Genomic DNA, 17,307 nt, shown 5'->3' on the forward strand with positions numbered 1-17,307 from the left:
TATTACAGTGCTCCATTACAGCAGTAAATACTTTACATACATTATTTTCATTTAATCCTGTGGTTATTAAACCAATTTAGAGGGTCATGACCAGCTTTATTTAAAAAAAAGAAAAAAGAAATAGAAAGGAGGGTATACCCACACAAATAAGAGTGTATATTACATAATTTTTTAAAATTTCAGTTACTTATGTGTTTAATACATGTGTACCAGGTCTCATGGAATATAAGGGTATTTCTCACACTGTGACAGGCACTTTTAAAAGTCTGAAAATAATGTTTTATGAGAATCACATGAAGTAGGTATTATTATCTCCATTTTACAAGTGAGGAAAACAAAGGCTTAAAGTCACAAAGTTAACAAGTGGCAGAACTGGGATTCAAACCCCAATCTCCTAGACTTTGGAGTTTACATTTTCAACTACTACACTATTCTGGCATATGAGACAGAGACCGAAGTTCAAGTCTTCCTTCTGCCACTTAGGTATCTGGCCTTGGCCAAGTCATTATTTTCCAGCCTTCAGTCTCCTCACCTACATGATAAGGAGCTTCAGGGTCCCTTCTTATTCTAAACAGAGAATGTCATCTTTTCTTATTCTATACAGAGGTTCTCCCATCCCCCATCCCTAACACCTTACAACCACTAATCTGGTCTCCATTTAAAAAATGTTATCAATGGAAACATACAGTATGTAACCTTTAAGGATTGGGTTTTTTCACTTAGCATAATTTCCTGGAGACTCACCCAATGTTGTGTGTATGTTTCTTTTTATTGCTGAGTAGTATTCTATGGTTTGGATGTACCACCGTTTAACCATTCACCTGTGGAGGGACAAAAAGGCTGTTTCCAGTTTTGGGCTATTATGAAAAAGTTACTATAATGATTCACGGACAGGTTTTTGTGTGAACCTAAGTTTTCATTTCTTAGGGATCAATGCCCAGGTTGCAACTGTGAGTTGTATGGTTAAGGGCATGTTTAGTTTTAAAGGAAACTACCAAATTGTTTTCTAGAGTGGCTGTATCATCAGGATGTGTTTTACAAGCCTCCTTGGGGGATTCAGATGCCCAGCCAGAGTAGAGAGCCACTTTGGTTTTTATGCTCCCTAAAAGAATTTTGGGAGCTCTGGTGGCATAGTGCCTAAGGCATGTGACTGCTATCCAAAATGCTAGCAGTTCAAACCACCAGCTACACCTTGGAAGAAAGATCGGGCAATCTAGTTCTGTAGAGATACTGCCTGGAAACCTAAGGAGGGGTCATTATGAGTCGAATCGACTCAACGACAAGGAGTGAGGGAGAAAAGAATTTTGAAAAATGACAAATCCTCTTTTAACCTGACATCTAATCCCTCCCCCATAGGTTTAATAGGTGCAAAGAATGTAACAGATATTGTGTATGAGCTTTGTTCTGGTTACCTAGTGCCGCTCTGACAAGAATATACCACAAATGGGATGGTTTATTCTCTTACAGTTTAGAGGCTTTAAGTCCAAGTTCAAAGTGCCAGGCTCTAGGGGCTAGATGTAAGCCCCTCAACCTTGGGGTCCAGCTCTGCCTCCTGCTCCCGGCCCACTGGAGCTAGTGCCGTTTCTTCACTCAGACAGCTGCTGGCTGCTGAGGCTGCCAAGCCCAAGGTTGACAAGTAAAAAGGCACAGTCCCAATGTTACCAAACCACACAAAAGGCCATGAATTTAAGTCCACTGTAAGTCCTCAGGTCAGCAGAGCATGGCAGGCTGCTGAACAACATGGCTATGTGCAGGGTCCAAGCGTGCCATTAACTAGAGACTACCCCCAAGGCTTCTCCTTATATATAGGAAGCATACGGCATCCCGAAGGCAGCTACTCAGCTGCTTGTGGTAGATCCCACCATGGAGCTGAGTGCCAGTCTCATCATGGGGAATAACTACCACCAGCTGCCCAGCCACTCAACCAGGCCCAGCCAAGTTGACATACAAATTTAACTACCACAAGCTTTAAGGCTTTTTGTTGAAATATTGATGTAGATTTAGCTCATTCCTTTTTTTGGAAATGTTCACTATTTCACCTACTTGGCTAAGCCAACTATCAAACCAGTCAGCCAGATCAAACTTTGCGAGGAAAAAAATCTTCCTTCTTTCTTTCAATTTACAAGTATGTATTAATACGAACTCCCAGGACTACATCTCACTTCTGAATTATAATTCCAAGGTGAATGAATATACAGACAGAGGAAAAGAGGCATGAAGGCTTTGTCACGAGTTGTTATCTGGATAAAATGAGATCCTGCTTCTTTCAGTATTTCTTAGCAAAGCATATAGAGCTTTGGGATTCTCCATCCAGAATTCTTGACGAGCCCCTCTGTTTTGGGATTTTACCAGTCTAGGTGATGTCCCACCAAAAATGAAAGAAATGTACAAGGGGACATAGAAAAGAAAGGGGCTAAATGCCTTCATCACAGGCCTACTTCTCAGACAGATCAGTTTTAGGGAAGACGGTGCACAGAAGCTGAAGAGCTTGTGAATGAACCCTTTAAACCTACCTATGCCCACGAAACTCCCATGAAGTTTTCATGTGCCCTGGACTGAAGACTACTTACTGCCTGACATCTCTAATTCACTTTGTCTACTTTGTAAAAGGTAAAATTGTCCCCTCTCCCCTGCCAACTCTTAGGAACTGGGTTTAGTCTTGGCTTTTCAGCATCCTTCACTCAGAGAAGTATTAACAACTCTGAGATTCACTTTCTTCTTTCCAAACTGGGGACTGGTATTTGCAGGCCTGAGGCACTGTGGGCCAAAGGCAATGGTGCACACGCTCATGCCACTGGGTGGCAAGGCTTGGCCCTCAACACTTCCTACTACTGGCACCTCTCATCCCTTCTTTGCTCCTTTCAGGTAGGTGATTTTTTTTTTTTAACCTGTCCTCCTCACTTCCTCCTCCCATTTTTCCTCCTTCTCTTTGCTCTGTGCCACATGTGCTGAAACAACACTTGGAAGGGCCCATATAAATGCGCCATTCTAGTTTCCCTTGCAAATAACTCATTTGACAGTATACCCCAGAAGTCATTTTCCTTTACCCCATAAGAATATCATCAAGATAAAAGAAAACTAAAAAGTTTGGTACTACATAACAAGCAAAGATTGTGTTGGGGTGAAAATGCAGACGTATCTTCAAAGTCTCTTGTGCCACCTTCCCTCACTCCAATGGCAGAATCCACCAAACCAAACCCACTGCCATCGAGTTGACTCTGACTCACAGTGACTCCCACTGGGTTTCCAAGGCAGTAAATATTTATGGAAGTAGATTGTTCTATTTTCTTTCCAGAGTGGCTAGTGGGTTTGAACCACCAACCTTCTGGTCAGCAGTCAAATGCCTTAGGCACTATGTCACCAGAGCTCCAAAGTTCTGGTTCTAGGGCCATTCTTTACATAGAGAATAGACAGAGCCCTGAAGAATGAGCAAGGCCTGTTTCATCGAATTAGAAAAAGTGCAAGGGGGCATGACGTCTTAAACATCTCAAGGGAGAAGGGCAGAAGACTGGAAAGGATCCTTTTCCTATTCACTAGAAATGAGAGGAAAAGATAAGTGACTTGTTGATCTATCAACCAGCTCTAGGATAAACATTAGAAATTATTTGTGTTCTCAGGCAGCTGGGGCAATTAGAACCTGAGAAAAGGGAGATTTAAGGAAATCAGGGGGTATCTAGGAGGAACCCTCTGTACATATTCCTAACTGAAGATCGAGAGTATGTTACAGTCAACCATTTGAAGAAACTGATTAGATCTGGGGGAGGGCAAAATAGGCCTGAGAGCCAGCAGCCCATTTTTGTAATAAAGCAATACTGGAACACAACCATGCCCGTTTATTTATATTATCTACAGCTGCTTTTCAGAGTTAAGTAGGTGGGACAGAGACTCTATGGCTGAAAAGCCTAAAATTCTTATTGTGTGGTTCTTTAAGAGAAAACTTGCCAATCCCTTATTTAGATTAAATTTAAATTTATATTTCTAAATAACTTAGCTAGTAAGATTCTCTTAAATTTAAACCTTACTTTTTACAAAATTTTCTACATGCTAACCTCAGGATACCAAGAGAGAGAATTTAAACATCAACTGATTATTCATTATGTAAGGTATGTAGGAAAATAAAGAAATGGTCTCTATGATCATAACATGGAGAATCTAGCAGGATAGTTACATGATGTACCCTGCTTACCTACAGCATAATAAAGATGATGCATGTCCTTATGAGGACAGATGAACTGCTGCAGAAGTTCAGAATGTGATTCATTATTCACTGGGAGGAGGTGTGTGAAAAAGGGAAGAAAAGGGGAAATGGGAGAGAAGAAAAAGAGGTTTTGTGGCACTTGAGCTGGACACGAAATAAGGTCAAAAACATGAGGACGAGGACAGATTTCCAGGAAGAAGTCATAACACGTCTGCAACGTGAGTGGGAATCAACCTAGTAGAGAGCTAGGATGGGGGTATGTTTCAGGAAGAGCAAAAAGAAGCAACAGATAAGTAGGCCACAGAGAGTACAGACAGAATGGGGGGGAACAAGATTGGAAGGGCAGACAGGTAACAAGCATGTTAAAAAGGTCCACACGTCCCTGGTTAACAGAAAGCCGCCAAGGTCTTAGAGGTAAAGAACAGAACTGGGCAGACTGGCTCTAGGGAAGAAGTTTCTGCTGCAGCATAAAGAACATCTAGATGAAAAAAAGTGCCTGACCAAGACCGTGGAAGGATTTCTGAATTGGTAGAGTGCCAAAGATGTATCTCAAAGACTTTACAAAGTGTGGGTGTTGAAACTAAAGATGCTAATATTAAAATTATCTGAAGCGAGAGGGCAGTGGAATGACTGCTCTTCCCACATAAGGGCACCAAGGTGAGCTTTGGGGGAAAAAAACCAACCAAAAAAGTTCCATTGCTGCTGAACAGATTCCAACTCATAAGTAACCTCACAGAAAGAATAAAGCAGAACTGCCCCATAGGGTTTCCAAGGTTGTCATCTTTAGAAGTCTCATCCTTCTTCCGCAGTACCGCTGGGGGGTTTGAACCGCCGTACCTTTGGCTAGCAGCCATGTGCTTAACCCCTGTGCCACCAGGGGCTCCTCTTGGCTGAGCTCTAAATTAAAGCTCAGCTCTAAATCTCTCTTGCTGGGTTTCAAATCAGGCTCACAAACCTGCAATCTGGTAAGGAATAGCTTAAACCACCATTCCCTGGAACACAACTACTCAAAATCCCTTTCAAAATTAGGAACAAATTTTTTCCCTCATTTCACTGCTTACCATGTTTTTAATCCTTCAATTTATATAATGGTTTGCAAATCTCAACTTCCTGAATAAGCCTTATGCTATGGTTCTTCCTGGTTGGTGTTAAGAGTTGAAGTATTTTTAAATACTAGATGTGAGTAACACCTCTGAAAAGTATCAAGGAACTAAACTTTAGCTTCTTAAAGATTAAAGAACCCTGCTTCACCGGAAAAGTTACAAAGTTCACATTGCTTAAGAAGTGATCCAGTGAACTGCTGTCAAAAAACTGAAACCAAACCAACAAAGTACCAACAAAGCTATGAGTCAGAATTGACTGGATGGTACCTAACAACATGACTGGGAAGATGTGGAAGTCTACTGTTAAGGAAAAAGGCCAGAACTCCTACTTGTTGTTCTATCTCTGCTTTTCTAAACATTTATTGCACAAACAGCAAGACCGCGACCCTGAGAAAGCTGTCAGGTAAACATGAACATCGTTTCCCATGACAGGATCTGTTTGTTCACCTATTTATTCAAGAGACTAGAACTGGCCCAATGACCCTATCCCTGTCAGAAGGCAAATAACAAAATGTTGTGGCAGGCTCCAAACTCCCAGGATCCTCCTTAAGCTCAATGGCAAACTAAATTCTACATGTGGAGACCATTTAGGAGCACAACAATCTGTGATATTTTGTTATTTAAATGATGCCTCATGTATTAAATATGTGAATAAACAGACCAAAGCACTAATTTTATTAAATTGTAATGCATAATGTAAAAAAACCTGAAGGTAATTTGTTTTTCAATTTCTTGTTGTTGTAAGACCCAAGCATCCACAGATGACAGGAGATCTGTTCTGAATCAGAAAAGACTAAATCCATTGCTATCAAGTTGATTTCAACTCATAGTGACCCTACGTGACAGAACAGAACTGCCTCATAGGGTTTCCAAAGCTGTAACCGTTATGGAAGCAGACGTGTACCAACTTTGTCCTGCAGAGCAGCTGGTGGCTTTGAACTGCTGACCTTTTGGTTAGCAGCCGAGCACTTAGCCATTGCATCACCAGGGCTCCTTTATTCCCTACAAGCAGATAATATTTAAAAGGAAGAAAAAGGGGAAACATGCATTTTCTGTTTATAAGGACTTAGTCTCCAAAAGGCAGATATGCAATAAATTATGGAACCAAAAAAGATGTAAAAATACCCAACATAATAATGAACTGGGGTTTCAAGTGTTTCAGAGTGACTTTCTGAATTTACTGGTGACTTCCTGGGTGATCCTGGACCAAAAAAAAAAACCCCAAACTCACCACCTTCAAGTCAGATCTCACTCATAGTGACCCCTCCCCTTGGGTTTCCCAGGTGGTATCACTATGGACATAGATCGCCCAGTCTTCCTTCTGAGGAGTGGCTGGTGGGTTTGAACCACCAGCCTTCTGGTTAGCAGTGAAATGCCTTAGGTACTTCACTACCAGAGCTCCCAATCAATAAGTCCAGTCTTTGACTAATTTCCTGTAAATATATGTGCAAAAGACTAATGGAAGAAAAATCTGCACAATGTGCCAGAGGGTTTCACCTGCAAATATTCTAAGTGTTCCTTAAGCAAAAGGACACAATGACTACCTGTTCACTGTGTGCACAAGTTTTAACACTTCCACTGCACACAGTGGATAAAAACAAGGCTGGGAGTTGTGAAACATATTGATCTAGATTTCTGGAAACTGTGGGCCACAGACATTGCCCATTAATGAGAAATATACTCAGAGCCAGACAATGTATTTTTATTTTTACAGTGACGTCCCATAAGAGGAACCAAAGCATTACTGTCTTAAAAAGATAAAAAGGTTACTTTGCAGTATAGCAAAAATGCAGATAATGCAGTCAGTGATATCTGGTCTAAGAAAACACTAACTAGTCAAAAATAAAAAGATCAAAGGATACCATTTTGAAGCAGCAGTTTAAATTGTCACCTTCATTCCAATACCCCTGGGGTGGATTTTCTGTGTGATCACAAATAGTTTCTTAAACAGGCAAAACTTATTCCCAAATGAGTTCTGTCCCCTTAAAATCTTCACAGTGCAAGTCTATACAAGTCTCCAAAAAGGTCCACATCTAAAAACAAGGGGGGATCTCCTCTTTTAGAATTTCTAAAGAAATCAGTCACACCAAATTATTTTTCTATGTACATAAAAATATGTACTTTTCTTGGAAAAGGAGATGACACATATATATTGTTCTGCACCTAGATTTTTTACACTTGATACATACAAAAATACATATATACTTGGATACATATGCAAATCAACAGCAAGAGTGACAAAGATGGCAGTAACCCACCTGACTACACGCATATATCTACACATGTAATCATGTATTTCTGAATCCCTTTTATAGTTGTACTTTGCAAGAGACAAAATATGATAAAGGAAATCCTTAGCTCTCCCCCACAGAAACACATCTTATAGGTACTGTTTGCCAAAGGAGTGCCAAAGGTTAAGGGCACTCCCAAGTGCTCTCAAATTCTTTCTGGGATGGGATAGGGTATAAAAACAAGCCAATAATAAACAAACAAATGAATGACACACAAATAAATGCTTCCAGAAAGAGCCCGTCATAATAGAAATGGTGAAAGACCTGGCAGACAGATTGCAGAAAGGCCACCATCTCCCCTCCCTTTAAGGTCGAGATGTAGTAGCCATGGCTTCCTCATAGCCATGCACCAAATCCTAGCTTTTCTTTGGAGTTCAATTTCCACATGTACAATGGAAGAAAGAAGGGCTCAAACAATATTCTTGAATCTGTTAAATTACTTCAAAGCTGACGCTCAGGTGCCAAGTCTTTATCTTAGAGTTCAGCTGAAAAGATTCTTGTATCATCAAGTCAAATAAGAACTCAAATGCCAGAGAACTGCTGAGCAAAATCATCCTAAATACTTCCTCTCAACCATTCCTCTTAAAAGTGTGACGTTTGAGACAGCTGGTTAGGAAATGGCTGACACAGATTCAAACTTAACTGGCACGTTCACTATTACCCAAAAGGCAAGGATATTTACAGTAACTTACCTCCGTCATCCAAGGGCCGTTTTTGTACTCCATATCCATATACTGACGGGTCCACTAGAGGTGTGGAATTATTTAAGTGAGGAATTGAATCAATTTTAGCAGCAATCTACAAAGAGAATCAGATTTTTTAAAAAATCAGCAACAAATCATGGCTCTATCTGAGGAAGAGAGACACACGAGTCCTCTTTAAAAGGCTGTTACCTCATTTCTCCCTAATTGAGATTAACATAAGTCAATGTCATGACAGGACAAATGCTTTTTCACTATAAATTGACCTTTTGGTCTTAATGAAAATGAGTCTTTAGGAATAAACTATATATATTTTTAAATGTATCTTCAAGTCAGTTAATATTTTATTATCGCCATTTAAAATATAAGTATGCTGCTTTTTGAAAGAAAAGCAGGCCAACAACATGAAGAACTTTGTTCAAAAGCTTTTCATCACAGGATTCTCTTAACAAATTCCCCAAGAACATTTGAAAGGCCTTGTTTTGCTCAAATGTGACCATTCTTCAGAAATACATCTATTCTATTAGCTTTAATGTCTATAAACCAATGATATAATCTATAGTGATTGTATATAGCTACTCTTCATTGGAAGTATCCAAACAGAGGGATGCCATCTGCCCAGCTTATTTCAGAAAGATTCTTGCACTGAGGAAGTGAGATAACCCAACAGTTATTTCAACTTTTAATATTCATTACCAAAGAACAGGACATAGCTATTAACACATTTCCAGAAACAAATGCTATGTACATGGACTTAAAAAGCAGCACTTTCTATTAACTGCTGTATGGAAAATTAATTTGCTCTATAAACTTTCACCCAAATCACAATAAACATAAAAAATAAAATGAAGAAATAAAAGCAGAACTTTCTTACTTTGTTCTCATAGAAAATTAAATGTGATCTTTATAATAAATGAACTCTTTCATTTAACCAAAAGTATATTTATAGCAGTGGCCACCAGCTGCTCTGCAGGAGAAGGATGAGGCAGTCTGCTTCTGTAAAGATTTATAGCCTTGGAAACCCTATGGGTCCTAAAGGGTCACTATGAGTCAGAATCGACTTGATGTCAGTGGGTCTGGTTTGGTTTACCATAGCTGTCCCACACAGCCAAGTCTTTAGTGGTAGTTCTTCTGAGGTAGTCCAAATGCACCCAGAAGTCTGAGACCTTCTAGGACCAATATAAAGATAAATGACCTTAAACAAATAGTTTGGTACTGAAAAATAAACTGAGGATTTTAATGTCAAACATGCTAGGGCCAGGTCTTGTTCCTTTCCATTCACTAGTTTTATGATACTGGACAAGTCTCCTTCTCTGTGTAAGATCCCCAGAGTATAAGGCAATTTGCCTCATAGTCTTGGAAAGGACAGTGAAGACTTTGTATACCAGAAAGTGGTAGACAAGTATTAGGTTGTAAAACAAGTGATTCACTCAACAAATGGTGAGTGCCAACCATGTATTAAGCACTGTCCTAGGAAATGGGGCTACTGCAGTGAACAAGAACATCACTACTGTGCTGGTGCTGAGCATCTAGTGGGAAGTAACAAAGTAAACAAGTTTATCTATCAATGTGATCATTTCAGCTGGTGATGAAAGCCTTATGATAGCAAGACAAGGTAATGGCATGCGGACACTGCTATAAGAGCTACTTTAAAATGAGATGAATCTACTCAATGGCAGTGGGTTTTTTTGGGGGGGGGGTTTAAACAGGGTGATCAGGGAAGGCCTCTCTGAGATGGTATCTGATCAGAGACCTAAATGAGGAGATGGCCATACAAAAATCTCAGGGAAGAGTGTTCCAGGCAAAGGGAATACCTTGGACAAAGCCTAAGAAGGTTGGTGGGCATGAGAAAGGAAGTTAATGTTGCTAGAGTCAAAGAAACCAGATATGTAGCAAGAGGCAAACAAGAGCCAATTCATACAGGGCCTTACAGATCAGTGTAAAGGTCTTGAATTTTATAGGAAGAATGATGGGAAGCTACTGAAGAGGAGTCTTAATTAGAGGAATAGCACATCATTTTATGTTTTTAAAGATACCCCTGGAATGGGGTGTTATTGCTTAATGGGTACAGAGTTTCTGTTTGGGATGATGAAAAAGTATAATAGATGGCAGTGATGGTTGCACAACACTGTGAATGTATTTAGTTCCACTGAGATGTACACTTTAAAAATCGCTGAAATGGCACATTCTATGTATTTCACTACCAAAATTAAAAAAACAAACAAACAACAACAACAAAACACGCCACTACCACCCCTGCCTACTATAAGAAAAATGGATGTAAGAGGAAAAGAGTAAGACCACTTAAGAGATATTGCTATACTCCAGACAAGAGGGTGGCAAACTATGGCAGGAGATCCACCTGTTTCTTGTAAATAAACTTTCTGGAACACAGCCATACCCATTGGTTTGGATTGTCTATAGCTGCCTTGACACTACAATGGCAAAATTGAGTTGTGACAGAGACTATATGCTCCATGAAGCCTCTATGTAACATTTGCCGTCTGGCTCTTTAAAGCAGAAGTTTGCTGACTCCAGTCTGTGTGCTAGAGACAGTGATAGACCTGAAAGGTGTCTAAAAAAATTTTTTTATTTTAAATTTTTAACTAAGTAAATAATTAGGATATGAAACTACACCGTTGCTATAAACTCCATCTCCTATATACAAGTCTCAGGGCAAGTGGTCATTTGCTTTAAAATAAAATATTGTATATGTTTTGCCAAACCATTGACTTGCAATCTTGCTCTCCATTATTTGTACTGGATAAGCTTGTGGAGCCTGGCTACTTAGATATCAACCCACAAAAGAAAGGGGTGTAGGGGCTTCTTATTATGAGTTCCTCAATAGTGTGTGTATCAAATTATACTCAAAGACAGGACCCCAAACCTAAGCTTTACACACGAGACATTCTCCCTACTTCACTTTGAGGGCGCCTCTTGGCTTCCAGATCTTTTCCCTTCCTTCCAAAGCAGCTAAAATGTTTTTTCCTGAGCCCAAGGCCTTCCTTAGAATTAACAAATAATAAAATAGTATGTGCCTTTTGTTCCTAGGATGTCATCTTTTCTCTCAAAAGCAACACACTGTGTCACAGAAGATTCTGATTCCTGAGTTTGATTAAATCAACCGCCATCATGCTAAAATGTGAATGAAATGTTTAGATATGCTCTTAATTCATGCTTGCTTCAGTTATCTACAATTTGTGAAATATCCACTGAGAGAAGTAATATAGAATAATGGTTAAGAGGTGTAGCTCTGAAGTCAGGTAGACTGCATTTGAATCCTGTAAGTTATAGCATTCCAATATCTTATTACATTCTAATTTACATTTATGTTACATTATAACTTACAATTACACTATACCGGAGGGAAACAATATATTCCATTATTCATATAAATAGAATCTTGTTCTAAAAATGATTTGAAATGTCTAATAAATAATATAATAAGGAGGTCTGGTGGAACAGTGGTGAGAGGGTTAGAGTACTGAGCTGCTAACCAGAAGGTCAGCCATTGGAACCCACCAGCTACTCCATGGGAGAAACCTCAGGCAGTCTACTTCCATAAAGATTTCCAGTCTTGGAAACTCCATGAGGCAGTTCTACTTTGTCCTATAGGGTCACTATGAGTTAGAATTGACTCGATGGCAGTGAGTTGGGTTTGGTGTTGTTCCTGTTATTGTTAACAAAACAATTAGAGTCAAATAGTACTGAGTGCTATGTGCTTTTTGTTGTTAGCTGATGTCAGGTTGGCCCCTGACTCCTGGCAATCCCAGGAACTTTCAAAATGTTTTATCTCATTTATCCTTCAAGTTGACTGTCTAGGTGGCACTTGTTATTTCCATTTTAACACAAAAACTGGGGCTCCAAGAGACTGAGTGACCTGCCCAAACATCTCATAAGTGGCGCTACTGAAACCCAGGCCTACTTGACTCCAGAGTCTATACTCTTAACCACTGCACAGGTTAGCTCCCTTTCTTCTACTTCATAATTTCTTAAATATTATTTCCTGAGGACTTAAAACCTCATGATTCCCAGTGCACAGAACTCAAATAATTCCTCACAGCATAACTGTAAGTCTGAACAGTAGCTGGCTTAAGAAGATAGGGTCCTCAGTTAATAATGGTGTGGGCCTAAAGACAAGAAAGTCAGTGAAGTCAGAACAGTCCAACAAAACCAAGACCACACCAGTCCTTATCTGAATGCATGAACAAAAGGAGATGCCGTTACTGGTTTTTTGCCAGGAGTCACTCTTCCCATGTTTGGGTCAAGCAGAGGAGAATGAATTACCTCACTACCTGTACTATTTTAAGCACAGTGATAGATGAAAAATAAATCAACGTCATAGACACTTAACCTCCACTGCTAGCAGTTAGAGAAAACATGGGGGAAGGGAGCACTGGACCAGGAGTCAGTCAAGAGTTCTGGTTTTCCAGCCAGCTCTTCAAATGTGTGACCTTGGGCAAGACTTTCAAGGGCTTTGCTCTTTGGTGTCCATATCTGTAAAATGTAGAGGCACAATGAATCAGTATTTTCCAAAGAGCAGTACACAAGGTGATTTGGGGAGGTACATGTACAGACAATTTGTTCTTACAATTACATTCTATGGATGTAAAGTTTTCCATTTATAATAATGAAAGTTTTAATCTTAGTTTTCTTTTAAAAATATTTAAAATAAATCTAAACTTAAAAAGTGATTTAAAACATTAAATAAATAGTAAATTGAGGGTTCACCGATGTGGCAAAAACCGTAAATGTGGTACATAAATCACCACAATTAGAAATCATAGCAATTAAGTGTCCCCAGTGCTCATTTTCAAGACTAATATTCACTGACAACAGGTTTCATAATCAGAGTACTTAACTTTGTAAATCCAAGTATCAAGCTGTGACTATTTCCACAACTTCATACTTACGAGAATTTCATACTAACTAGAAATAGGAAAAACCACCTGAATACCAGAAAGCCATTCATATACTATGTCCTGGCACTATCTGTAGTTACCGTCAATTCTCATGGATCTAGCAAGCAGAGATGACAGCTCACACTGCCACCCAGGGAGCGAGAACCTACCTTGCTTTCCCGGAACCTCCATTATACTGCCAGCCAGAATGGCACTGCCTAGGCTCTGAAGAATACATGGGTGGACTTAAAGTCTCTGGTCCACCACAGCAGGGGAAAATGGTATATGGCCAGTGAAGTAGAGCCCAGTGGCCAAGAGCAAGCCCCAGAAGGCAGTTTGTGGACTCAAGTGCATGTCCCAGGTCTATATCCCACTCTGCCATCTGTTACAATGAAGACAGTAGTATCTGAGGTTCAGTGCGTACTTACGAAGTGCCTGACAGTGCCCTTATTTAATCCCACAGCGACCTTATGAAGCAGCTACTATCTTCATCACATTCTGTGGGATTTGGAGCCAGTATGCCTGGAACTGCATCCATGGGAATAGGAATAAGTACATGACAAATGTAAAACACCCAGAACAATGCGGGGCACATAGTAAAAACAAACAAACAAACAAAACCCAACTAAATCGACTGCCATCCAGTCAATTCCAACTCATAGTGACCCTACAGGGCAGAGTCAAACCATCCCATAGACTTTCCAAGGTTGTAAATCTTTACAGAAGCAAATTGCCCCATCTTTATCCCAAGAAATGGTGGCTGGTGGGTTGAACTACTGATCTTTTGGTTACCAGTTGAATGCTTTACCCACTGTACCAGATCTCCTGAGCACACAGCAAGGAACAACAACAACAAAAAAAAAATGCTTGCTTTTTAAAAACCTCTTACTGAAATGTAACACAACAATAATAATATAGAAGAGTACATGGATTACAAGTTTATAGCTTGAATTTTCACATACTAAACGTATCTACGTAAACAGCACCCAGACTGAGAAACAGCTCCCCAGAGAAGCCCACTTCATGCCCTCTTCAGTTACTACCCATCCACTGCCCCCATGACCAAGGATAATCTCCTAACTTCTTCTATTAACTATTATTACAAAAGTTATTATGACTAGCAACAACTTCCATTTTATAGATGCAGAAACTAAGGCTCCGAAAAGCTAAATGATTGTCCAAAGTCCCAAGATAGGAAGAGGCAGAACCAATATTTGGACTCATGCAACCTGAATCCAAAGTCTATCTTCTTAACCACTTCACTCTACAACCTCATAGGGATCTGACCATTAAACAAGAACCATATGTAAGAGGGCTTGCCCAGCACATGGCATCAATGAATGGTAGCTATCGTCACCAGAGATGGGGCCCCAGCTTATCCTACTTTATTTACTGGTATTAACAAAAACAAGGAATTCTATATGACAACCAAATAAGATGACAGTTTTTCTCAGAAGCTTTTCCTGACAATCTCATCCCACCCAAACTTGGATAGAATTACATACTCTCATAATTGTGTTTGTAAAACACTTTATAAACTACCTCTAAAAAGCACTCACCTTACTGAGGAAGTTATTGGTTACACTGTTTCTCCACTATAGAGAGCACTTTGAAGACTGGATTTGTCTCAATCATTCTGGTACCCTCTTAGGACAAATATTCCTTAATGAGGAATTCAAGTGTTCAACTTTTAGAGAAATCATGAATTTTCTGAAATCATATTCAAAATCATTTTAGTATTTCTGGGAAGGGGTTCAATGCTTTCAAGAGTCTCAAAAAGAACAACTCTAATGCATAGCAAAGGAACATCCATGGTGGAGAAGGTGCTCACTGACCATTTGTTGAATATAAAGTGGATATGGAGAAGCCCAACTGTAGGCAAAATGCCAAGGTGGCCAGCTATGGCTCTAAGCTGAAATACAGCTCTGGCCAGAATCTCCCTACTCCCAAAGAGGCAAGTGCATTAGTTTTGCAGTTGAATCTTGGTCCTGACGCTCACCGTGGGCAAGTCAACATGTCCATTAGTTTTCTCATCTATATTCCATCTAATTTTCACCTGCATCCCTTCAATGTTTTGTACAGATTCTGTTACAGGGACCTCAAAATTACCAAAGTATCTCTGCTTAGAAACCAAGTTCTTCTTAGAATGCAGAAGACATGGGTTCAAAACTATTGCATACATCAATTATTTGTGTGCCTCTGAGAAAACTAGTTCATTTTCCTTTGGCTCAAAATTTTCAAATGTGAAATATATCTGTCCTATTTCACCTGGTTGTTATGAGGATCTAATTGCAGGAAAAGATAAAACCAGCTGCAAACTTGTTTTATTTATCTTTGTACTGGCCCAGTACACATCAAGCAGCCTTGGACTCAGCAGATCCACAAATGATGATAGGTAATATGAATCACAACACTACTTCCATTAACACTACTCAGCCTAGCAAGTGATTTGTTATCACCTGGCATGAAAGTAAAACTGTAGCTCTTGTCTCCAAAAGATGTTATTCTTTCCCAAGTGTCTTTATACCAAGGGATCATTCTAAGGTAAAGTAACAGAGTGAAAGGACTGCACAGAAAAGCTGGGGGTAGGGGAGCATCATCTCATATGACTCATAGCAATCCTAAACCAAAAAACCAAATCCACTGCCATCTTATTGATTCTGACTCAGAGCAACCCTTTAGGACAGAGTAGTACTGCCCCAGGAGGTTTCCAAAGCTGCAAATCTTTACAGAAGCTGACTGCCACATCATTCTTCCACAGAGTGGCTGGTGGATTTGAACTGCCAACTTTTCAAGTAGCTATGATAGCAATGGGTAGGGAAGGTTCGCACAGATACCCCACGTAATAATTATAAAGCTAAAGAATCAAAATAATATGATCACCATTTTTTCCAGATTCAACTAGATGGACACTCTGAATGTGAGAACTTGAAGGGACTGTTGATTTACCTAGCTTAACTTTGAAGCTTGAAGTCTGACCTACAGGATGTGATCTGATTTAATTTCATGAAATAGAGGTGATGACCTGACAGAACTCAGGTTATTCACAATGCACACCCTATACTCTTGTAGTAGTTAACACACATAAGCACACTAAAGTTTCTAAAAAGTCCTGCAATTAAAAAAAAAAAAAAAAAGCCAATTCACCTTTATTTAACCCTGCATTTCCCCAAACTTATTTGTCCATGAACTTTTTTCCATGGGAGATCTATTAACAGCCTGTGGATTAAATGGTGGAAAGGCCAACCTAGCCCAAGGCCACACAGCTAGTTACAGGGGACTCACATCTCTTAATTCTCCATCCAGAGTGCTTTCCATTAGAAATTTCAAATGAAAACCGCAGATGACAGGCTCACAACTTGGAAAATGATAAGGAAAAAAGCTACCCACTAAGCATCCCAACGGGCAGTGTACAACAGCAGCAAGGTGGCAAGAACGAAGGCAACCCAGAGTCAATGCTCTGTGCAGTGGTGCAGCTGCCGCTCGGCTTGCCCCAGTCACTGCTACACAGAACAAGGGAGCAGCCTGGCCAGGTCTTTCCTAGAGGAGCTAGAGATCTTAATTTTAGTTTGAAATCACTAATTTCTAAGTGTTGTTACTGGACGGCTCAAACAAAGCATGCCTGTAGGACCACTGTGCACCATTCTCCAGCCTTCTATCTACAAAATAACTGAGACTTTAGAAGAAATCAAAGTTTGATAATACATATGAGCTTTCAGATTTCAAAATAAAAGACATCTCAGCTGAAAGATGAAACAAGTCTTAGAGGCATATAGTGGCAGGTACTGTTCACTTACTACCTACTTTTCAATACCAAATATGAAGTTCAGTGCTTCCAGTAATGTGGCTGGTGACCCAAATGGTCTCTGTGACATCACCAAAATCCTTCACTGAGGACTCACTCTTTGCAGAGTACTCTACTGGGTCCCATCAAAGCATGACACAAGAACAGCTCATGGATTTCCTGTAGACATTGGTTTTCTTCTGTGTTTGAGGAAGCTAAAATGAGTGTGCATACAAGAGTTAATCCCTCATGAAATGCTAACTTAAGATATTCAACCTCTGGGCAAATACAACACAGTTCTCAGCATTGCTCTTACATGCCGTCGAGTC

At 39.8% G+C, this 17,307-nt stretch overlaps 1 protein-coding gene across 1 annotated transcript in view; it reads right to left on the reverse strand.

Annotated features, from left to right (window-relative positions):
• Window positions 1-17,307, reverse strand: part of FUBP3 (far upstream element binding protein 3) — a 52,991-nt gene that overhangs the window by 31,879 nt on the left and 3,805 nt on the right. Inside the window, exon 2 of the mRNA XM_007944226.2 lies at window positions 8,285-8,390. Within this exon, the coding sequence (XP_007942417.2) occupies window positions 8,285-8,390 (106 nt within the window). The remainder of the gene's footprint in view (window positions 1-8,284; window positions 8,391-17,307) is intronic.

Source organism: Orycteropus afer, unplaced genomic scaffold (assembly GCF_000298275.1).
Source record: "Orycteropus afer afer isolate SDZICR_OR568_19922 unplaced genomic scaffold, OryAfe1.0 scaffold00123, whole genome shotgun sequence".
NCBI classification, from domain to species: domain Eukaryota; kingdom Metazoa; phylum Chordata; class Mammalia; order Tubulidentata; family Orycteropodidae; genus Orycteropus; species Orycteropus afer.